Raw genomic sequence first — 25,887 nt, 5'->3', positions numbered from 1 at the left:
CCTGACCACCTTCAGGTACCGCCGAGCAAAGTCGGAATTGAAACCGCAAGCTTGAGCTCAGAAGGCCAGCGCTCTACCGTCTGAAATACTCAGCCCGGTACAGCATATAACCAGTTTCAATCAGTTCGTACTCTTCAGTAAAAATTGAACTGGCGTATGACTTTTAGTGCCGAGAGTGTCTGAGGACAAGTTCGGCTCACCAGATGCAGGTCCTTTGATTTGACGTCTTTAGGTGACCTGCGCGTTGTGATGTGGATGAAATGATGATGAAGACGACACATACACCTAGTTTCAGCACTAGCGAAATTAACCAATTAAGGTTAAAATTCCCGAACCTGCCGGGAATCGAACCCGAGACCCCTGTGACCAAAGGCCAGCACGCTAACCATTTAGCCATGGAGCCGGATGTACTGTTCAGTAATAAATGAGCTACGAGTATAATTAATGTAAGAACATCGTATATAATACATGTTTACATGTTTACTTAAACCATTTTACTACGAGTATTAATAATATTGTTAACGCATTTGCAACGGTATAATATATGCCAATATTCAATCTACAGTATTCTATCCACCTGCACCTATTGCAAACTGAACGTCAGCAGATCAAAATCTGTTATTCATAACGTAACAAATAATGCGGCGATCTTGAAACGACTAAATCATTTGAATGACAAACGTAGGGGAACACATGCATCTGTGGAATTAGTACTGAAATTTAAATTGTAATTCCTCCTAAGATCACCGTTGCAACATTGCCCACATCACAGAATTTGAATTTTCCGCCAGTGAATTCAATCGGAGGACTACCGGAGGTCTCCGAACGAGCGCTGTAATCGTATTATCCGATTCAATCAACAGGAGGTCCGCCTCCTCTTCACAGCGCTACTCAGAAAACATTGTCAACTGCATTGGTGTACTACTTTATTGAAATTGTGTGCGTGTGTAGAACTAGTACAAATATAATACAGTATTGTGTCTGGGTGAAATAATGAGCCCAAATCAACTTCACGAACAGAACAGAACCTGTGTATCTTGCATAGCTGACTATATAGTTTCAATAGGGGGCCGATGACCTTCGATGTTAGGCCCCTTAAAACAACAAGCACCATCATCATCATCTAGTTTCAATAGTGGTGACCATAAGGACTCAATTGCATGTTTTTATTTTTTGTTGCTACCTTAATGGGCATAAATGTAAAACAAGAAGCCCAATCTATATCACGAAGAAGAAGAAGAAGAAGAAGAAGAAGAAGCTGTCTCTTGTCAATCGATGTTCTCTCAAATTTGTGATTTAAAAAATTGTAAAACATTCGTTACAATTTCTGGCACATATTAAGTGTTCGGTGTCTGTTTTATTTTGTGCCTAAAGATGATAACGCTGTCTGTAGCGGATGGTAAACCTTTCGTTTGGAACGCTGAAGGTTAGTTTTTTGAAAACATTTTTTTTCTGTATGGATTATTTGATACCATTCGTACCGTACTTACTGTTTGCATGTGATCGAAATCATTATAATATATTTTTATGTTGTGAAGATTATCCTGGTGAGTTTGCGGATCAATCAATTTAGATAATTACCGCGGTAAAATGATTTTTTTTACCGGGCGAGTTGGCCGTGCGGTTAGGAGCGCACAGCTGTGAGCTCGCATCCGGGAGATAGTGGGTTCGAACCCCACTGTCGGCAGCCCTGAAGATGGTTTTCCGTGGTTTCCCATTTTCACACCAGGCAAATGTTGTACCTTAATTAAGATCACGGCCGTTACCTTCCCATTCCCTGGCCTTTCCTGTCTCATCGTCGCCATAAGACCTATCTCTATCGGTGCGACGTAAAGCAACATTGGAGGAAAACAAAACATAGAACACCAGGGTGGTAGAGATGGTATATTATTTCAAATCACTGCGTGCGAAAAGCGTGGATTCACTTCCAAACACTTCTGCAGTGTATAGAGTGGGGGCATATGAAGCTGATGATCGTGATTTGTCCGTCGGATGGAAACCTTAGGCCGTGAGCAGACCGTTGGTTTTATTCGACCGGAATACTGGGTTTCACCCTCTCCCTACCTCATCATCTTCCCCCTCTCCCCCTCCCTATGGGACTTGCACCAGGCAAGCCTGATTTATCCTCAGACACTCCCCATACAGAGCCTTGTGCTAAATAAATAATTTTTTTTAAATGTAGCTCGTCATCACCGAAACAACAATTGCTATACGAACTTTGCCAAGAACAGAAATGCGATGTTTTATGCATTCAGGAAACTCATAAAGATAACCATCAGATTCGACCATATATACCAGGTCTGAAGTTAGTTGCAGAAATACCACACCCTAAACATGGTAGCGCCGTTTTTGTCAAACCAGAGATCCAAGTTGAGAGCGTCCACTGTACAATCAACCACAACATCGAGATAATCTCCCTAGAACTCAGCAATTGTGTAATCACCTCCGTCTATAAGCCTCCTTCAGAAAGATTCTCCTTTGCCCCACCTAAAAATTTCTATTCAGACAAGACATCTGTGGTAATAGGAGATTTCAATAGTCACAGTCACGTGTGGGGATACACACATGAAGATGAAAACGGTGAAGCTGTTCTTTCCTGGGCTGAAAGTAACCACCTCTCTCTCATCCATGACAGCAAACTACCTCCATCCTTCAGTTGTGGAAGATGGCAACGAGGATTTAACCCAGACCTCCTTTTCGTATGTGAGAGTATAGCACAACACAGTCAGAAATTTGTGTGCTCACCGATCCCCAAAACACAACATAGACCAATAATGTGTCAGCTACTTCCTGTAATAAGACCTCAAGAAACTCGCTTCAGGCGACGATACAACTTTAGAAAGGCTAATTGGTCTAAGTTTTCCGAAATGCTGGATGAGAAAGTTCGGACTATCCCAGCTGTACCTGAAGAATATGAACATTTTGTTGATGTTGTGAATCTATGCTCTCGGACATGTATCCCAAGAGGCTGTAGGACTATCTATCTCCAAGGGGTAACTGCAGAGACAGCAGTATTACTAGATGAATATTACAAATCATACAACGAAAACCCATTTAGTGAGGAAACCTCCAACGTTGCAACGCGTATTCTCTCTTCAATCTCTGAGGCAAAGAGAGGCCAATGGGAGAAACTGATGGCAGACTGTGATATGGGTAGGAGCAGCCAAGAGGCTTGGAGATTGCTACAGCGCCTAAATAATGACCGTTCTCAAACAAGTACACATGTAAATGTCAAAGCTGATGAAATTGCACACCAGCTCATTGAAAATGGTAAAACTACTAGAACCATCAAGACTAGTAAGAAGACATTTGAGAGAAAACCTGATCAAGAATCCAGCATTCTATATCAACCTTTCACTCAGGCTGAGCTTGATTATGCATTAAGTAAAACCAAGAATGGTAAAGCTGCTGGCCTTGACGGCATAAGAGTTGAGCAAATTAAGAACTTTGGTCCAACCACAAAGCACTGGCTAATCGAGCTGATGAACAACTGCATCCAATCATGCAAGATCCCGAAATTATGGAGGAAAGCCAGAGTTATAGCTATTCGCAAGCCAGGTAAGGATTCAAATGATCCAAAGAGTTATCGGCCTATCTCGCTCCTTTGTCATCTGTACAAGATCCTTGAAAGACTCATACTCCATAGGCTAACGGAGAAGTTAGAGGCAATCTTCATACCGCAGCAAGCTGGATTCAGAACTGGGAAGAGCTGTACATCTCAAGTGTTGAAGCTAACGCAGCATATCGAAGATGGTTTCGAAAGGAAACAGATCACTGGAGCTGTATTTGTCGACCTTACAGCTGCATATGATGCCGTCAACCATAGACGACTCCTTATGAAACTATATAATGCAACTAATGACTACCAGCTTACCTGCTTCATTAGGAATCTCCTTGAAAATAGAAGATTTTTTGTTGAATTTCAGGGGAAAAGAAGCAGGTGGAGATCACAGAGGAATGGATTACCTCAGGGAAGTGTACACTCTCCATCATTGTTCAACATCTACACCAATGACCAGCCGCTACCCGAAGGAACACAGAGCTTTATCTATGCAGATGACTGTGCCATTACCACTCAAGACACCTGCTTTGACGCTATTGAGGAGAAATTATCTAATGCACTTTCAGTGCTGTCTACTTACTACAAGGAGAATCAGCTGAGACCGAACCCCAGTAAAACCCAGACTTGTGCCTTCCACCTCAAAAATAAAATGGCAAACAGAACTCTCAAAATCACTTGGGAAGGAACCACATTAGAACATTGCAGCACACCAAAATATCTTGGAGTTACCCTTGATCGTGCTCTAACTTACCAGAAACATTGCTCGAACACCAAGCAAAAAGTGGCAGCCAGAAACAATATTATAAGGAAGATAACGGGTACTACCTGGGGGGCACATCCCAATACTGTGAGAACCTCTTCCATTGCTCTATGTTACTCCTCAGCGGAATATGCATCCCCAGTATGGTACAAGTCAAGCCATGCCAGGAAGGTAGATGTTGCTCTAAACGATACCTGTCGCATCATTACCGGCTGTCTAAAACCAACTCCGTTGAACAAATTGTATAGTCTTGCTGGTATTGCCCCTCCTGGTATCCGTCGAGAGGTTGCAGCAAAAAAACGAGAGGAAGAAGGCGGAAACTTCTGAAGTGACTCTGTATGGATACAGGCCAGTTACTTCAAGACTCAAATCAAGGAAAAGTTTCCTCAGAACAACAGAGGCTCTTAATGGGACACCTCAGCAATCCCGAACTGATATGTGGCGCACAAGCTGCACTCGCTCCGAAGAATGGCTGACACCAAGTGAAGAATTACCACCTGGTCACATGGAGAAATGGAGTACTTGGAGATCACTGAACAGATTACGGGCAGGCGTGACTAGATGTAAAAGCAACCTGCAGAAGTGGGGTTTCAACATCGAGTCATCATTGTGTGAGTGTGGTGCAATCCAGACGACGTATCATTTGCTGCAGTGTAGTAGGTGCCCTAAAACATGCACAGTACAAGATCTACTTAAGGCAACAGGAAATGCACTGGATGTCGCCAATTTCTGGGCAAAAGTAGTATAGACCTTTGTTTTTTGATAAGTGTGACTTTGTATATAATGTATATAATTCAGTAAGAGTATATATGTATATGTATTTATAGTATTAATGCTTCTGATACGAATAAATAAATAAAAATCAGTTGTTGTAAGTCTTTGCTGCAGTCGACTATCTTGTGTGGGTGAGGGCATATGTAAAACATACTACCTCCCTGTGTAATAATTTAGTTTTAAGGACCCTGACTGGCTACACCTGGAGAACAAGGAGAAGATGACGTTCTCCACCGGCCAGGGGTTGTTGCAGTTCATTGTTATGCCCTCTGGGCTGTGCAATGTACCTGCAACTTTCAAGTGACTGATGGAGTCCAGGGTGAGAGGCTCATGCAGGACGTTTCCAGTTGTACCTAGATGACATCATTGTGGTCCCAGAGCACATAGAAAACCTTCAGAAAGTATTCCAGAGACTATGGGGTTCTCATCTGAAACTGAACCCTAGGAAGTGCCAACTATTCCAGCAGGAGATGTATGCCACTTTGTGTCACTGGACGGAGTAGCCGTCGACCTGGGAAATCTAGGAGCTCTTATAGAGGCTGGCCTATGCTGAAAAACAGGTGGGAATTAAGGAGTTTTCTTGGCCTTTGTACCTACCAGCGAGGTTTATTGCTGCTTCACCAACATCTCAAAGAATTCTCATTGCTCCAGGAGAGAAGAGGCTGTTCTAATGGTCATCTGTGGCGGAGACTGCATTCGGGTCCCTCTAGCAGTCCCTGTGCTTGACATCTATCCTGGGTTATTCCAGCATAGAGAAAAGTTTGTTGTTGACAGTGACGCCAGTAATGTGGTGATTGGTGGGGTGTTGTCACAGATCCAGGAAGAGTGATAGTGTGTTATAGCAAGACATTATCCAAGGCTGAGAGGAACATCTGGCCATCGTGGAGATGCTGGAGCACTTTCATAAATACCTATACTGTCAGCAGTTCCATATATTATTTGCGCACTTTTTAGCGATAGATTTACACCCTAGTACTGAATCGGTCGACCTCGGCAATCATTGAGATTCGTACTGGCAACCTTTGAAACACAAACTATGAATCGCTTATACATCACTCTGCGACATCTGGTGTACACTTTATGTACTAGTACTGTTGTTATTTACACAGCAAAGCCAAACTATAGAATTCACTCTAGGAATAAGATTTGCATCGAGATATGTTATATAATGTAATATAATGTGTGTGTGTGACACAGCTGTTGGCTCAAGATAACAAAGGTTTAGAAAATTCATATCGATCGATCATATTATCGATTCAATTCAGATTTCATTTCCATTCAGTTGAAAATACTAACGGAAATGGGAGAGCCACCTCCTTACTCCTCAAACCCGTACACAAATCTATCGCTAAAAAGTGTGCAGATAATACACACTATTGTGTTTTGACGTGGCTTGTAAATTTAAAAATGTAATGGGGACAGAATATGCAAGTTAGCCTATATGCGGTCAGCTATAGTAGTGTAGGCTACTTGGAGCAACCAGCAGTGTCAATGCACTATGAGAGACTCTGTCTCATTACCAAAAATTGATGCTCAGGTGGTGATTCGCAGGAAAAAAAAGAATGGAAGTGGTGACTGAGCTACACAGAGGCACAATGGCAGGCCTCTTGGGGTCATGACCTTAGGTGATATTAATAAAGTTGAGCACTTGCTTTCTGCTCAAGTTTTTGGAGCAGGTGATCCAAACGGTATGAATAAAACTGAGGCGTATCTGCTCAAAGCCGGCCCCGTGGTGTAGGGGTAGCATGCCTGCCTCTTACCTGGAGGCCCCAGGTTCAATTCCTAGCCAGGTCAGGGATTTTTAACTGGATCTGAGGGCTGGTTCAAGGTCCAGTCTACGTTGTTATTGAGGATCTATCTGACGGTGAGATAGTGGCCCCAGTTTAGAAACCCAAGAATAATGCCTGAGAGGATTCGTCATGCTAACCGCACGACACCTCGTAATCTGATATAGATGTTGATTGCTGGTGGTGGTGATTATTGTTTAAAGAGGAAGTACAACTAGGCAACCATCCTCTATATAACACTAATCAGATAGAAAAAAAAAGGGAAGGGGTCCGACACTTCGAAAAATGAAGGTATCGGCGGAAGGAAGACAAGGGCCACGAAGAGCTTGAAAATGAAAGACTCCCTAGGCCTCAATACGTAATACCGTCGGGGTCGGAAAAGAACAAGAGTTGACCAAGAGAGGTCGAATAGGATAGATGAAAGTGAGGTGCCTGGCACAAGTAAGTGGAAGCAATGTCAGGACTCAGCTAAGGGCCCCGTGATTGCCAACCCACGCTCCAAATTTCAGAGCCCCTGGGGCCCCTTTTAGTAGCCTCTTACGACAGGCAGTGGATACCGCGGGTGTTATTCTACCGCCCACACCCACAGGGGGTACTAGGCTACTTGGAGCCATCGGCACTGCCAATGCACTATGAGAGACTTTGTCTCGTCAAAAATTGATGCCTGCTTGGCCATCAGATGATATAGATATTAATTTCCATAGGGAACCTGAAATATTTGTCCCGAATGAGTAAATTTATAATACCAATATAAATGGTCCATTGTTGGACATTATAAATTTTCCAACTAACTCATTCCTGGTTGCCAGCGTTTTGCCCCCATGTGCTAAGATGGGCTCATTAGTTGGTACTTTGCACACCCACCAAGACGCATGGATAGTGCATACCGTGTAGGCTACTTGGAGCCACCGGCAGTGCCAATGCACTATGAGAAACTTTGTCTCATTACCAAAAATTGATGCCTGCTTGGCCATCAGATGATGTACTGTAGATGTTGATTCCCATAGGGAACCTGAAATATTTGTCCCGAATGAGTAAATTTATAATACCAATATACAGTAAATGGTCTGTTATTGGATATTAGAAATTTTCCAGATAACTCATTCCTGGTTGCCAGCATTTCGCCCCCGTGTGCTAAGTTGGGCTCATCACTTGGTATGCCCTAGCCATGCGTCTTGGTGGGTGTGCTAAGTACCAAATTTATAAACCAATATAAATGGTCCATTGTTGGACATTATAAATTTTACAGCTAACTCATTCATAGTAGGCAGCATTTGGCCCCTGTGTGCTAAGTTGGGCTCATCAGTTGGCATTCCCATAGGGCATCAACATCTATATCTTATGATGGCCAAGTGCCGGTGGCGCCAAGTAGCCTATGCAGTGGCCTCCACGCTGTGCACTAGCCATGCGTCTTGGTGGGTGTGCTATGTACCAACTGATGAGCACAACTTAGCACACGGGGACGAAACGCTGGCAACTAGGAATGATTTAGCTGGAAAATTTATAATTAGTATTGTAAGTGATATGTTCTGAGCTGTCAGTGGAGAGATGGCGTGGAATGACTTTAGTAGATGAATAAATTTGAGTAGTGTCTAAAAAAGTAGGAAAGATCACAATATGAAGATAAGGTTGGAATTGAAGAGGACAAATTGGGGAAAATATTTGTTTATAAGAAGGGGGTTGGGGATTGGAGTAACTTACCAAGGGAGATGTTCAATACTTTTCCAGTTTGTTTGCAATCTTTTAAGAAAAGGCTAGGAAAACAACAGGTATGGAATCTGCCACCTGGGCGACTGCCCTAAATGCAGATCAGTATTTATTGATTGATTGACTGACTGACTGACTGATTTATTTATTTATTTATTTATTTATTTATTTATTTATTTATTTATTTATTTATTTATTTATTTATTTATTAATTAATTAATTAATTAATTAAACAGTGACTAAATAACTTCTCTCAAAATGATGCTGAAGACTTGGGTTACAAATATTGATGTATACAAATCAGCCGATTTACTGTACGCGCACTTTTTAGTGATAGATTTTTGTACTCGGTGAGGAGTAAGAAGGGAGCACTGCCGGTTCCGGTAAAAACTGCCAACTGAATGGAAATGAAATCTGAATTGAATCGATAATATGATCGATCGATATGAATTTTCTAAACCTTCATTATCTTAACGCCAACAACTGTGTCACACATACAATATATATAATACTATATAATATTTCCCGATGCGAAACGTGTTCCTAGCATGAATTCTATAGTTTGGCTTTGCTGTGTAAACAACAACAGTATGAGTACGTAAAGTGTACGCCAGATGTCGCATAGCAATGATAAGCGATTCTTAGTTTGTGTTTCATAGGTTGCCAATACGAATCTCGAAGATAACCGAAGTCGACCGACTCAGTACTAGGGTGTAAATCTATCGCAAAAAAAAATGCGCAGATAGTACTCGACCATATGCCAACAGCAGAATATTCTGGAGAGCATCAGTAATCACCAACAATACAAAGACTGTTAACTATCTTGCCTATGGAATGTCATATATTCTCGTGAATTGGTTTTCCTTGATTAAATTTGCAATTTTATTGTATTGTTTATTAACACACTGAGCGTCACAGCGGGTTTCCTGCTAGGGTAAAATGAAGTTTCAGCCCACAGACCATAATTTCAAAAAAGGCTGGCGCCCAGTGTGTTAAAGGAATTTGTTTCCTTCATGATAGGTGCAATGAATCTTAAGTGCTATTTGAATTTTGTGTCCAGTACCTGTATGAAATTAAGAAACTACAGAAGGTACAACTATATCTAATAACCTGTCTTGATAAGTATCTTACGAACAAGACTATGGATATTTAAACAAAAATGGAGTATTATATCCTATTTCCACCAACTCAGATATGAAACAAAGTAAACCTAACCTACAGTATAATCTACTAAACACCAACAGAACTACTTAATATCAAATTTGAAAAAGTCTCTAATCTTGATTACTTCCAATAAACAGCAAACATAAATGATTTATTCTACTAACTGGATCACTGACATAATGGATTTTTCTGTTATACTATGTAATAACTACTTTATAACTACGAAAAAACAGAGCATCTTCGACAGTGGACTGTTCACTAGTGCATCCGTGGTAGGTTAGCCAGCCTCACAGTCTAGGGTTAGTGAGTTTGCCTCTTACACAGTGGTCCCACGTTCAATTTCTGCTCTGGTCATGGATTTTTGTCTGGATCTGAGGGCAGCTTTGAGGTCCACTCAGCCTATATAAGAACAGTTGAGAAGCTAACCGACAGTGAGATAGTGACCCTGGTCTAGAAAGCCAATTGTGTTATGTGGTTTGTGTAATATTGTGCTGTATGTGTCTGTAGATTTTAATATAATGAAAGCGTACAACTTGACAGGTATGGCCTGTACTGAATGAGAAATTTGCTACAGATATTCTGAGATATACTTGTGAGTATTCACACAATTGTAATCTATTTCAGATTGGCTCAAGTTGCGTGAGGAGCACCATATTGTTGGTGTTCTGGTCGGTTGTTTAGCTCATCTTCCTCGCCAGGAAGCTTTTCCTGGATTACCAATGATGTTGCTTCCTGAAGAGGCAACACTACTACTTGAAAAGAAATTGGTCCAGCTTGCACGCTTTCCATCACTTTCAAGAGCTCCAGGTCCAGGTGTGAAAGAAGAATTTGAAAAGTATAGGAAAAGGATATATGAAGAACAGGTGGGTCGAGTACATTTTCATACTACTATATTTAAAATTTATTACTAGGTTGTCTATTTAGTGTCTATATAAATTAACTTTGAGAAAAAGTCAGTCTGGAGTTAAGATCTGAGGTGAAAAATTTGATATGCTGAGGTATGCTGATAACATACAAGTAACAACAGAAAGTGAAGATGACCACACATTAGTTTTGTTGAATATGGAAATCACATTCTCAAATTGCTTCATGAAAATTAATGCCTGTAAAACTAAATGTAATACCAACAGCAGGGGCAGCGCGTGGTATTGTTGCAGTTAAACTAAACAAGTTATAACATTTACTTGGAACTAGTTTCGACGTTGGTGAGCATCATCTTCAGCCAAATATGAGAACAGGCAATCGTAAATAAAGATATCATTATTATATCAATGCACATATAAACACTCTTAATACGGGACTTATGATGCCCCTAAACGTATCTGGAGAAAACTTCAAATAATCACAGTTTCAAAATCTTGAAGTCACGATTAGAACATCAGTTAACACAACATAATTCTTTTCACTCAAGTTAGAACTTTGAAAGTATTGAGTTCGACTTAGAACCGTAAGATTCTCAAATTAAAAAAAGTCTTGTCATAAATGAAATGTTATACAAAGGTCGAACCACATATAGAGTTTCTCTGTAAATATGACAGTCCCAGTTAGAACGATACTTTAAAATAACATAATTATTTAACTCAAGATGGAATCTTGAATGTCCTGAGTTCTATTTAGAGTAGGAAGATTCACAATTTAAATAAAAGGTCTTGTCACAATTGATCAGAAGTACAAAGGATGAAACATATATAAAGTACCTTTATAAATATAAAATTATTCTTGAAAAACAAACCGTGAATAGTCGCCTGGTTTCAAGAATAATTTTAATGTTTATAAAGAAACTTTATGTATGTTTCATCCTTTGTACTTCTGATCAATTGTGACAAGACTTTTTTTTAAATTTATTTTACGCGCACATTGGAGCACTGAAATCAATCTATATACAGTCAAGTCTTATGAATATTGGTTACAAATTTGGTTGATGTTTCTTCTTTTGTTCCCAGAAATGTTTCATTCTGTCTGACCTGGCTACCCGTTCTTTATCAGTTATGTTGTACTGTTTGCATGTATAGGTCTTCAGTTTAAGTCTCACATTGTTATTTCTCAGGATCCTCTTCTCTTCTGTGTTTTCAATTTGTTGAATTGTCAAGCCTAATTCATTTAAATCTTGTTGGACTTCTTTGAACCAGTGATTTTTAGTTTTACTTTTCCAAAAGTAGTTGAATAAATGTTTGAGTGTCCTAGTCCCTGGTAGTCATGATATGTGACAGAAAAAAGCAACTCTTCTTTTCCACATTTATTTAAATTGTGAAAAACTCCATTGTCATAAAGCAGCAGGGAGAGATGAAATTAGACCTGAAATGGTGAAGTATAGTGGGATGGCAGGGATGAAATGGCTTCATAGAGTAGTAAGATTAGCATGGAGTGTTGGTAAGGTACCTTCAGATTGGACAAAAGCGGTAATTGGACCTATCTTTAAACAAGGGAACAGGAAGGATTGCAAAAACTATCGAGGAATCTCATTGATTAGTATACCAGGGAAAGTATTCACTGGCATCTTGAAAGGTAGGGTGCGATCAGTAGTTGAGAGGAAGTTGGATGAAAATCAGTGTAGTTTCAGACCACAGAGGGGCTATCAGGATCAGATTTTCAGTATGCGCCAGGTAACTGAAAAGTGCTACGAGAGGAATTGGCAGTTGTGTTTGTTTCATAGATCTAGAGAAAGCATACGACAGTGTACTGAGGGAAAAGATCTTTACCATACTGGGGGACTATGGAATTAAAATCAATCAATGGCATTTATGTTGACAACTGGGCTTCAGTGAGAATTGATGGTAGAATGAGTTCTTGGTTCAGGGCACTTACAGGGGTTAGGCAAGGCTGTAATCTTTCACTTTTGCTGTTCATAGTTTCTTCTTCTTCTTAGCATGCCTTTCCGCCTCAGACGTTGGCGATCAGCATGGCTATTCTGGCTTTATCCCTTGAAATTCAGAACAGTTCTTCAGATGTTTTGTTGAACCAGGTTTTAAGGTTGTCGAGTCAGGAAATTCTTCTTCGCCCAGGATATCTTTTTCCTTCTATTTTCCCTTGCAGGATAAGTTGAAGCAGCTCATATCTTTTCTGATTCCTCATGATGTTCCAAAATATTGTAGTTTACGACACTTGATGGTGTTGATCAGCTCTGGTCTCTTGTTAGACGTAGAACCTCAACGTTTGTAACTTTCTGAGTCCATGATATTCTCAAAATTCTTCTGTATAGCCAGAGTTCAAATGCTTCCAGTCTAGCAGTGGTGGCTTTTGTAAGGGTCCATGTTTCCACACCGTAAAAGAGAACTGATAACACATAGCACATAAGGAGCCGCATTTTGGTAGGTCGTGATTCTTGAAGGTTGAGCTCATTGAATTGAAAACACTTCTCGCTTTTCCAATGCGACACTTTCTTTCTTGTGAATTGTCCCATGCGTCGTTAATGATGGTACCCAGGTACGGATACTGTGAAACTCTCTCTATACTTGCTCCATTGAGAAACAGATTCATGCCTCAGATGTTCTTCTTACTGATGATCATTAATTTTTTGTTTTATTAGTGTTGATGTCCAGACCATATCTCTTGCTTGTTTCAGAAATTTTGTTCATCAACTTCTGTAGTCCTTCCATCGTATCTGCAAAGACAGTAGTGTCATCTGTGTAGTGCAAATTGTTGAGTTTGCGTGGATCATCTGCTGAAAGGTATAAAATGGCAGGGAGAGATTCAGTTAGGTGGAAATGTAGTAAGCAGTCTGGCCTATGCTGGCAACTTAGTCGTAATGGCAGATTGTGCCGAAAGCCTGCAGTCTAATATCTTGGAACTTGAAAATAGGTGCAATGAGTATGATATGAAAATTAGTCTCTCGAAGATTAAACTGATGTCAGTAGGTAAGAAATTCATCAGAATTGAATGTCAGATTGGTGATACAAAGCTAGAACAGGTCCATATTTTCAAGTATTTAGGTTGTGTGTTCTCCCAAGAGGGTAATATAGTGAGATTGAATCAAGGTGTCGTAAAGCTAATGCAGTGAGCTTGCAGTTGCGATCAACAGTATTCTGTAAAAAGGAAGTCGGCTCCCAGACGAAACTATCTCTACATCGGTCTGTTTTCCGACCAACTTTGCTTTATGGGAGCGAAAGCTGGGTGGACTCAGGATATCTTATTCATAAGTTGGAAGTAACAGACATGAAAGTAGCGAGAATGATTGCTGGTACAAACAGGTGGGAACAATGGCAGGAGGGTACTTGGAATGGGGAGATAAAGGCTAATTTTGGAATGAACTCGATGGATGAAGCTGTACGCATAAACCGGCTTTGGTGGTTAGGTCATTTGAGGTGAATGGAGGAGCTAGGTTACCTAGGAGAATAATGGACTCTGTTATGGAGGGTAAGAGAAGTAGAGGGAGACCAAGACGATGATGGTTAGACTCACTTTCTGACGATTTAAAGATAAGAGGTATAGAACTAAATGAGGCCACAGCTCTAGTTGCAAATAGAGGATTGTGGTGACGTTTATTAAATTCACAGATGTTTGCAGACTGAACGCTGAAAGGCATAAGAGTCTATAATGTTAATGTATGTATGTATGTATGTATGTATGTATGTATGTATGTATGTATGTATCTTCCTACATTAAATAGACTGGGCGAGTTGGCCGTGCGCGTAGAGGCGCGCGCCTGTGAGCTTGCATCCGGGAGATAGTAGGTTCGAATCCCACTATCGGCAGCCCTGAAGATGGTTTTCTGTGGTTTCCCATTTTCACACCAGGCAAATGCTGGGGCTGTACCTTAATTAAGGCCATGGCCGCTTCCTTCCAACTCCTAGGCCTTTCCTATCCCATCGTCGCCATAAGACCTATCTGTGTCGGTGCGACGTAAAGCCCCTAGCAAAAAAACATACATTAAATAGAACTCAGGACTTTTAAGATTCCATCTTGAGTTAAATAATTATGTTATGTTAAAGTATCGTTCTTTTTGGGACTGTCATATTTACAGAGAAACTCTATATGTGGTTCGACCTTTGTATAACATTTCATTTATGACAAGACTTTTTATTTGTTTGAGAATCTTATGGTTCTAAGTCGAATTTAATACTTTCAAAGTTCTAACTTGAGTGAAAAGAATTATGTTATGTTAAGTGTCGTTCTAATCGTGACTTCAAGATTTTGAAATTGTGATTATTTGAAGTTTTCTCCAGATACTTTTAGGGGCATCATAAGTCCTATATTAAAAGTGTTTATATGTGCATTGATACAATGATATGTTTATTTACGATTACCTGTTCTCATATTTACGTCAAGATGATGCTCGCCAGCGTCGAAACTAGTTCCAAGTAAATGTTATAACTTGTTTAGTTTAATATTATTATTGAAAAAGGGGATTTTTAATTTTACTTATGTAGTGTTGTTGCAGTGTAGCACAACTTCCAATAATTTTACACTTCATTTGTCGTCTTTTCTTCTGATGTTTTAGTATACAATATGTAAAAGGTGACAAGAACCTAATTGTAATGGGAGACTGGAATGCAGTGGTAGGCCAAGGAAGAGAAGGTAATACAGTAGGAGAATTCGGATTGGGACAAAGGAACGAAAAAAGAAGTCGGCTGGTTGAATTCTGCACTGATCATATTTTAGTCCTTGCTAACACTTAGTTCAAACACCACAAACGCCGGCTGTATACGTGGACGAGACGTGGGGACACTGGAAGGTATCAAATAGACTTCATTATGATTAGGTAGAGATTCAGAAACCAGGTGTTTGATTGCATAACTTTCCCAGGAGCAGACGTGGACTCTGACCACATCTTGTTGGTCATGAAATGCCATCAGAAGTTGAAGAAATTGAAGAAAGGAAGGAATGTAAGGAGATAGGATCTAGACAAGTTGAAAGAAAAGAATGTGAGGGATTGTTTCAAGGAGCATGTTGCACAAGGACTAAATGAAAAGGCTGAAGGAAACACAATAGAGCATACCTACCAACTTTCCCGATTTAGGCGGGAGACTCCCGATTTTCGACAGTTTTTCCCGCCTCCCGATTATTCTATTATCTCTCCCGATTTTAGTTTATTTTTCGGTGAACTTCAAATATTTGTTTTCAAATCCCGCCGTTATATTTTTTTTACGCCAGTGGCTGGAAGTCCTTCGCCCATTGGCCACTTTCAAACGAAATATCGACGTTTTTTAATGCGAGGAATGTGCGCGAATGTGTGATGATTATTGAAACCTGTATATCGCGATGCGTATATCGATTATCAATCTCTTGTTCTCGCGTGCTATGTTCATGTTCGTTCACATCCGTCTAGTCGATTCTAGAGATTCAGATTGTAGTCGCTAGATATGGATTCTTTTTTTTAGTAATTTAGTGACAGAATTTCAATGATAACGACTGGTTAGTTTTCTAGAGATTTTAGGAGCCATTTGGAGAAATTTCTGATGATTTTAATTTATCTCAATATAAATAAAATGAGTGTCTGTACATTGCTCAGAATTTAAAAAGAATTATATTTCTGCACTGGTCGTGACCACAGTAACAAGGAGAAATGCACGTTTTAATTTTCTGTAATGTCTGTCTGTCTGTCTGTATGTATGTATGTATGTATGTATGTATGCCCATCACGAGAAAACGGCTGAAGAGAATTGAATGAAAATCGGTATATAAAGTCTGGGAATAAGTTGCTACAATCTAGGCCATATATAATTGTATTCACGCTGAGTGAAATGGTAGTTTAAGGGAAGGCCGAACTTTTAATTCTCAAATATTTGTTATTATTGGCCTTATCGATAAATACTACATAATTAAAGCTATTAAATTTCCTATCATTTATATCTTGTACATTTTTACCGTACCAGCTATGATAACAGACATATTAATGAATTTGGATTTTTGTTGCCAGGTCCATATCAGCGCCGAAGTACGAGAAAATGGGTGAACAGAATTTAATGAAAATCGGTATGTGAAGTTGGGAAGTAATGAACTACAGTCTACGCTATAAATCATGTTGTTCACCCTGTTTGAAATGGTAGTTTAGGGGAAGGTGCCAAAAATTTAATTTTAATTAGGCCTACCTACCTTATTGGCCATATCGAAAAGAACTACATAACAGAAGTTATAGAGAGTACAATGTCTGGTTATTTATGTCTTATTCAGTTTTACCGTACCAACTATAATAATATTGGTGATGATGGTGATTAAATTGTGAAGATGATTATAAGAATGAGAAAAAAGTCATGAAGGAATGATTGCTTAAATAATAACATAAGAGGGAGTCATGATAGAAAGGACGACTCACATTAGATGCTCTAATATCACAGAGTTGGAAGAAAATTAAATGTGAAGGACTGCAACATAGAAAGCTCATAAAATTGATCAACAATAACATTACATCGACCATTGTTGTGATGTGCTTTGTGTATTCTGCTTCCATTTACTTCCCATAGATGGAATTACTGCAGCATACCTAGTATAACAGCCTGCCTGAATATTGGCGGGTAGTAGCTGGGGAGTTAGATCTCTCTCATCTTTAGCATGCTATTCCTCTGGTTCATAAATTTTCTGATTCTGCTGGTACGTAACACACTGGATCATCACAGTATTCCAGCTTTTCGATCCCTTCTCTGAGGCAGTCATTGGAATGAGCAGTGTGTGCACTTAAACGGAATGATGACACAGAAGTGTTCGCGGCTGTCTGCGGCCTGATCGTTCTAGCTCTGGAACTTCCAACTGTTAGATCGACACTGTAGTACTTTTTGTTAAAAGTGAGAAAATGTGCTGTTTTCCATTTTATCAAATATTTCATATGACAGCATTACTTTTACTTTTATCGTGACATTCGTACTGACGTCATTGTAATGACCTATGTTGACTTCAGTTGGGAAAACTACAAGGACAGTCTTTCTGAAAATTCTGTAGCGAAGCACGGGTACAACAGCTAGTTATTTGATACAATTAGCATTGAGCTTCACATAATCGCGCGGGCGCTTGATGCAATATATTAACCTATGCATTTGCTAAGTAATGGCATCTAAGTGCATGATCAGAGAGAGGTGAAAGAAGGTGTGGGCTTGAATGGATCTAACTACAGTATCAAAAATCAATTCAAAACTTTAAATAAATGTTATATTTCTTTTCAGATCTCAAAACTTAACAAAATTCTTCACTTAGTGAAGGAAAACCAATGTATCAGATACAATGACAATTTGGATACCAGAATAGAAAACCCCAGAATAGGGAATTTAACAGCTTTAGGCTTCAAGCCCCAAATTTACAAGTTCTGAACTGCAAGCTTCAAATTACAAATTAACAATGACTCCAAAGTCGCGTTTATTTAAATAGGCAAGGAGAGAAATCTCCCCAAAACCCAAATTATCCAGAGCACTTGCTCCCACCGTTACAATTTAAGGCCTTCCAAAGGCGCCACTCATTATTACACAAATATCACAAAAAGCTATTATGCTCTCACACATTTTACCAAAGAGACTGAGCTCCCAAATCCATACAGCCTACACAAGGTAACTTTTCAAAAACCTTACAATCTCTGACCTCTCTAGGCAAATCTATCACTTACAATTTAGTTAATACTGTACAGGGGTATCTAGTACCCATACTACTGGGTCTTCGTGAAAAAGAAGAACAGGTTAACGTTACTGGCCCAAACTCAAAATGTATGGAGGCGTACACTTGCGCTCCTTGAAAACCAAGATTTTAAAACCCTACTTGGGCTTGTGGCCCGATGGTACAGAGGCTAATCCCAAGCTACTGAGGTGACTAGAAAGAAGGTTTATTAATGCTTTACAGAAGGAGAAACAGTTACAAAATCGTAGTCACCTCAAGATGAATTGAAGGGGAACTTGAGAGGGTAACACACACTCTATCCCTGATTTACAGTTAAAGACTTTATGAAGTTTCACATTAACAAGGAGTAGTTCACATTTTGAAGAAATGTATGGTTACAGAGTTAGAAATTAGAACCTTTCCCTCGGGTAAGATTGCGGAGATAGCTACAGAGATATAAAACTGGTGGACATTACCTGGGCTGCTGTACTGCCTGCCGAAGAATGAGACGCCCCGCCTCCTGTCTTAACACACACACTCAGTACTCCGACAATCAATCAGACAAGGTAATTTGAAAAGCCGAGCTTATATAACCGAGGGGATGTTTCGAGAAGGCTCTGGACTAAATCCGGACCCACCCTCTCATTTTTATTGGATAGTCCAAAAAGTACAAGAAGCCTATTATTGGCTGCAAAATAATTACGGAAAATTTCTGATTGGCCAGATTCAAAAGCTGGCGGAATGAGAAGGAAGTGTTGCAAACATTGAAGTATTGAAATAAATAAAAGTTAGTTTAGTTGTGAAACCCTATGAACACAAAACTTTTTTAAATCACTATTTCTTCTACCTTGCACCAGAGTGCATTACCTCAGTTTTTGTAATGATATCTATGGAGAAAAGTTCAAACTTCTTGACGTAAACCAAAACAAAACAAATAAATCCAGTCAGTTTAGGCAACTTCAAAATAACGCATTACTCAATTATTCAATGGTGACATGTTCTGGTCAATTTCCCAACTTCGTGCATTAGTGGTTTCAAGTTTAGTTTGATAGAGTTCCTTGAGGCGCTTCTTTTAAATGTGCAGGGTTGAGGTGTACCTCCCGGTACTATTATTATTATTATTGTTGTTGTTGTTGTTGTTATTATTATTGTTGTTGTTGTTGTTGTTGTTGTTTCCATACTTTTCTGTACATGTGAAGATAAATTCATCCATGAAGAGTCTCCATGCGCTTGTGACGGACTTATCAACAGTACTTCGTTTTGCATGTGGTGCTGGACCTGACTGTTCCCTCAGGACATTGTGCTGAGCTCGCCTGCCAGCATTAGTGTCACAGGGACTCATAAATTGCCATTCAGTGCCATCTGGTGCATTGATCATGGAACCAGGTACCAAATATGGAGTATGCTTCTTACCCAAGTCTTGGTGACGGCACCCTTGTCCAGGAGAGAGAGTTGTGTTTTAACTTTCACCTTCAGTTGTAGTGGTGGCAACCTCTTCATTTTGCCTTCTGGGAGTTTCTATAGCCGGACCTGCGTCTCCAGGGGCTGGAACATTTTCTCTCCAACCCGCCAGCCCTCCTCGAGCATATTGTGAACGACCTCAAACTCCTCATTGTGAAATAAAATCTGTCTTGACTTTTGGCATGAATATGAAGAATATGTACACATTGGGCATAGCAATGAAGAAACTGTAAAACAATTGTTACCTCTGCCTGTCTTGTTTTCAAGTTTTCCAATGTTAGTTATTTCTGGCGAGTCAGCTGGATTACTTTCAATCTCTTTAAGCTCCGATTCAGACGAAGAACTTGGAGAGGGCGGTGGAGGATAATAGTCATCGGATGAACTGATCTTCCCTCTCTCGTCCCGAGTCATCTTCACTTAATTCCTGGAGAGAAACTATTAGATCATTCGGTCTTAAATACCTTCTTTGCTGCATATTTGAGGAATCAATCGTAAAATAAACATAACAAACAGCTCTATAAACAAACTGAACAAACTGTTTATAATGCACTCTTCACAAGCTCCTTACTGCGAATGGCGGGTTTGTTCTAACCTTGACTCTCGTTGATGGAGTGGGGAGGGGGTAAATAGGTGAAGGCAGCGGATGGAGTGGAATTGGGGAAGAAGTGAACAGTGTGCATCACGCATAGGAAGCAAATAGAAGCAAAGTTATGAAAATACAATGTGAGTTCTTGTAAAAACTAACATGGGTCAAAAATGACCCTTCAGTCCTTCTAGGTTAATTGAATTGTAGGGACCAAGCTGTTAGGACTGGGACATCCAAATTTCAGTGACAGTAAATAAAGCCTGAATGATGAAAAGTCATGCTGTCTGAACGAAATATAAGATAAATGATGGCAACAGCAGTGTGTTGTGTTCATAAAATGGTCAAAAATGATCCTTCTGTCTTTCTAGTGTTAACAAACTGCAAAAAGCAATATGTTATGATGAATATTTATGAGATTTACCTTTCAGCTTGTGTTTACTCACTGACTGTGGTTGTGTGTGGTCCCATGTTGGCATCATGACTTTCACATTTCTTTTTTTTTTTTTTTTTTTTCCATCAGAAAGAATGTTTTATGGCAGAGCGTAAACGTCAGGTTACTAATATGCTTGATCAAATTATTGAGGGTAAACGACGCAAATTGCTGGGATTAAAGACATTAAAGAAAAAGGAGGCTCGGAAAGCTGGTAAGATCGCCTCTGATCAAAAGGAACTATGCAGTTCTCCAGCTGAAGTGGAACGTATGACAAACAGAGAGGCTCTCCTGGAGGAAGAACTTCAGAAAATTGCACCTATTCACTTCAGCAACACCTTGGTACAAACATTTACAGGTTAGCATTTTTTTTAAATATTATATTTCTTTGTATTTCCAACCGTTTTGCTTATAACAAGTTGATTAGATACTATTCACTTTCTGTTTTGCATAAGGTTGTAGGTTCAATGCCTGGTGCAGTTGTTAAGTGTGTTTAAATATGTGAGACTTATGTCTATATAGTTCTTATTCGATTTATTTTGAGCCCTTTGTAAAACTGTGATATTATTCACAATCGCAGACAATTTTTCTTCTTCTACTGCTTTTTCCCACTCCTAGATATAGTACAAATTGTGGATATGTTGAGAAGTTATATCTCACAATTTCAATAAATGTTAATTCTGTTGCTAATCTCTAAGATAGGAAAGTAAGATCTGTACCTATACACTTAAATCTACCTGAGAAAACTTAAAAACTCAAATCAAGGAATGGAATTAATAATCTACATCATCTGTAGTAGCGTTGTTATTATTACTTGGCTATTAATCATATTATGATTACCTTACTGCTACATTGATTGTGTACAGTGATGATGAAATCATATTCATGTTTAATATTACCTAAGTAGCTCCAGGCTGAAAATGGTTTTCCGTGGTTTCCCATTTTCACACCAGGCAAATGCTGGGGCTGTACCTTAATTAAGGCCACGGCCGCTTCCTTCCAACTCCTAGGCCTTTCCTATCCCATCGTCGCCATAAGACCTATCTGTGTCGGTGCGACGTAAAGCCCCTAGCAAAAAAAAAAGTAGCTCCAGGCCCTAGATTGAAAAAATCAAATTTATGACATTCAGGAATACAATAGTAGATTTTGTTTTCGTATGTCTTAGAATGACAGTATTATGACATTGAAGACAAAGAGTGTGGGAGGACCAGTGATGGCTACAATACTGGTAGAGCAGTGACGATTTGGGTGGGGGGTGCCAAACAAAAACAAAAGCCTTCTTTATAAGGAAGTTCCTTAGATGAAGTTGGAAGCTGGTTAACAATTGAGAAAGTGCCCAGAATGGTCTGGAAGACTGCAGGTACATTTGGCTGGCCTATATAAAGAGCAAAGCAGGCAAGAGTCACGAGTCACTCTTGAGTGAGCATGAGTGAGTAACGAGACTGTCTTGAATCACTGCGTCTGTGAGGAGTAAGTTGTTTTTGATTACACGAAGTGTGGTGGGTTGTGAAGTGAACTGCTCTAGGAACATTTTGCTGTCCTATATAAAGAGCAAAGCATATGGGAGTTATGAGTTAGTCTTGAGTCAATCGTGAGTGTGTTATGTGTTGGTCGTGAGTCAGTGCATCTGTGAAGAGTACGATGGTCTTGATTACATGAAGTATGGTAAGTTGTGAAATGAACTGCTCTACGAACATTTTGCTGGCATATATCAAGAGCAAAGCAGATGAGTGTCAACGAGTCAGTCTCAAGTCAATTGTGAGAGAGCACAAATTAGTTATGAGACAGGACGTGTGTAAGTGTGTCTGTGAGGAGTGTGATGAGTTATGAAGTGAGGTGAACTGCTCTAGGAACAATGAAAAGCTGTATTGGAAAGCTTGAGAGTTTAACTTGTCAGAGGGCTGTGTGTTTGACAACTTTCATGGCTACAAACTGTGTGATGTGGAAAACATAAATGCGAGTGAACTTGTTAATAACTGTAAATACAGGATGATTGAAAAGTTATGTAACCCATGGAGGTACAATAAATAATGTTGAAATTACTACTGCTTTACGTTCATGCATCCTTGTGATCATGTTCATAGACATGTCCCATAACATTTCACGTGAAATATTGTTCACAGTGAATTGAATGTTGGTCTTTAGGTCTTCCAAATTCGGAGGATGGGTTATGTACATTGCTAACTTGAGGTACTCCCATAAGAAAAAGTCTAGGGGAGAGATTGGGAGATCGAGCTGGCCACAGTAGCTTGGAAATGATGCACACTTGCAACACTGATTCCAAGTATTCCATAGCAACATGAGCAGTATGAGAGGTTGTATTGTCCTATTGAAAACATGTCCTTTCCCTCCTTGATCTGATTAGCAAAAAATTGCCTGACCAGCACAATGTAACGACTGTTGATCATCATGGTAATACTAAATTCCCATGAAGGGAATTAGATATTTTTCCCTTCTTGGGAATTTAGTATTACCATTTGGAATTGCTAGGCGGGCATTAATTCCATTGTGGAGTTTTATCTCCCGTATGCAGTTATCAGACTGTGCCACATAAGAGGCTTCTGATAAGTTCACCTGCATACACCCCAGCATCAGTGGGTAGGGTCTGACACATCCCACTCTGACGAGTCTAGTGTCAGACCTTAGACGAAATGCTGGTTAATAGAGCAAACGCCTGAAAAAGCCATACATCCAATTTTTGATCTGATTGTTGATCATCATGTCGAAGAAGAGAATGAAAATTCTCTTTCACAACATGGCACACCATGAGCCTACATTTTGGACATGAAGAGGAGACTCATGCAGCACATAAGGATTTTCAGTCAACCACCAACATGTATTCTGTGCATTCACATACCTGCTGAGGTGAATCCAAGTCTTGTCTGACCAGTACTAGCTATCCAGCTTCTCTCCATCTGGCATCACATGTACCTTGAACCAGTGACAACATTCAACATGATGATTGGCATTTGGCATCACCTAGCAATAACTGATGAAACAGCCTTCATTTTGTATGGAAACATGTGTAACGATCCCCTCACCGCAATACACATTGTACCATAAGACACACCACTCTGAATAGATAACCTGTGCAAAGATTTCTTTGGACTCTTCAGCATTGTGGCTTGGATATCGATCAGTTTTCCTCGGTGAGAACTGTTGGTCTGCCACTTTGAGGGGTATCTCCCACATTCCCAGATTTCTTGAATTCATCATAAAGACATTGAATGCTTGATTTATTTTGAGGTGCCTTTGTGTGATAAGAATCTGCAAAGCATTCGCGGATGGTGTTTTAACTCAGACTGCATATGCATTCTTCCAAAATGAAGATTATTTCCTCCAATGTGTACACCATGCGTCTCTTGTACTCGGTACTGAATTCCAATGATCACCCCCTGCAACAAAACTAAAAGTAATATAAGCATAATTTTGCCATGGGTTGGATAAATTTTCAATCACCCTGTAGTAGTAGTAGTAGTAGTAGTAGTAGTTGTTGTTGTTATTGTTTATATATCTCATATTCCCTATTCCATATTGACACAAATATTTTACAATAACCTCAAAAGGAAGTGATTCTGGTTCCACTTTGTTCAGTATAAATACTAATCAGATTCTTAAGATCTTTGTCTTCTTCTTCTTCTTATTATTATCCACAAAATTTTGGTACATGTTTTGTCCTTGTTTATGGGACTTCTTCAGCCATTCTTCTTAAAATACTCAAACATTTTTTAAAAATCATCAAACATTGCACACAAGGAATGTTTTCATATACTATTTGTTCATTACACTAAAAAACAAATGGTCACTTAGAAAAGTGTCTACTTAAAATAGTCTTCTTAGATCTGCCCCTAGTAAAATACTGACTTGATACGGAAAAAACTTAATAGTATACATTAAACTGTTGCAGTTCATTCCAATAGATGTAATTTTGCTTGTGCAAGGTCAGGTTCAAGCCGGAGGTTGGTCTGTAATGTTTTGGGGGTGTTTTCCGTATCATAGATTGGGTTACAAGTAACTAATCTCATTTTGTTCTGTATTGAAGATACAATAAGTAAAACTCTTTCGAGATTAAAATTATTGTAATAATAATAATAACGTAAATGTTTCCACCTTTTCAATACAATATATTGTTCAATACGGACCAAAAACATGAAATTCATAACCATCAATAAAATTATTGTGTCCAGCTTTTCAATACAAATATATTTTTTAGTGATTAAATTCTACATGAATTATAAACACCAGTTAGGAACATGTTTCGCCCTAGTTATGGGCATCTTCAGCCTAATACTAATCTTAAGGTCAAGAATTAAAACTATAAACATTGGAACTTAATAGTAAACTTAATACTAAATACAATGGTCTTATGCTTTTTACATAGTTTACAATATGTACAGTATGTACAATATGTACATTAACTTTGCCAGAATTTATGAACAATGAATTAATTTATTTTATAATGACTAGACATCCAAATTGTAGATTGGATTGATCACAGCGTGAATTGGGGTTTCTCAAATTGTATTGACTAGAGATTTCTCACAGCATGAGTTGGGGTTTTTTCAACTGTTATGGTCGCCTGAGTCGAAAGAATTGTTACAAAACCGGAATCTTGGTTAAAGTCGATCATGTTAGGGTTTGAATCTGTTTGAATATTCCTTTAGAAAGAAGCATAGTTATGTTTTAAGGTTGAAGCATGTTTATTGGATACATATTGTTGATATCATTGATTAGTGCTCATCGGATAAAAATTTGGAATATTACGTCATTCTTGTTGATTAACTTCCCGTTGGTGCATTGTTCAACCTTGGGAGGAATATGAGTTGTCTGTAACTGGATAAGAGAAAAAAAGGGGGAATTAGAATGATGAATGTAGAACCCAATATGATAATAATTGCAGAGTGAAAGTGTTTATCCCATGAACTTACTTGTCTTGTCGACGTTAGCTGGGACCACTTGTTCCGGTTGTGTCTGAACGACTAAGCTTGGCTACTCCTAGTGTAGTATTGATGCTGTAATCGAGGGGTGGAGCATGGAGGGGAAGGGGGAGTGAGTTTCAAATTGTGCGTCTGTGTTGTGGCTTGAGAGGTGTTTCTCAAATTAACTCCGGAGTTAATCCAGGCCGTAAATCAGAATAAAGTT

At 39.3% G+C, this 25,887-nt stretch overlaps 1 protein-coding gene across 1 annotated transcript in view; it reads left to right on the top strand.

Moving 5' to 3' along the window:
* The first annotated feature begins 1,290 nt into the window (after positions 1-1,290).
* The window catches only part of Tsen34 (tRNA splicing endonuclease subunit 34), a 43,963-nt gene continuing 19,366 nt past the window's right edge, over positions 1,291-25,887 (top strand). The window contains exons 1-3 of the mRNA XM_067138285.2: positions 1,291-1,426; positions 10,379-10,617; positions 20,836-21,103. Of these exons, the coding sequence (XP_066994386.2) occupies positions 1,375-1,426; positions 10,379-10,617; positions 20,836-21,103 (559 nt within the window). The 5' untranslated portion in view covers positions 1,291-1,374. The remainder of the gene's footprint in view (positions 1,427-10,378; positions 10,618-20,835; positions 21,104-25,887) is intronic.

Source organism: Anabrus simplex, chromosome 1 (assembly GCF_040414725.1).
Source record: "Anabrus simplex isolate iqAnaSimp1 chromosome 1, ASM4041472v1, whole genome shotgun sequence".
NCBI classification, from domain to species: domain Eukaryota; kingdom Metazoa; phylum Arthropoda; class Insecta; order Orthoptera; family Tettigoniidae; genus Anabrus; species Anabrus simplex.
Note: the sequence above shows the minus strand (reverse complement) of the source record. Positions and strands in the feature narration are given on the sequence as shown.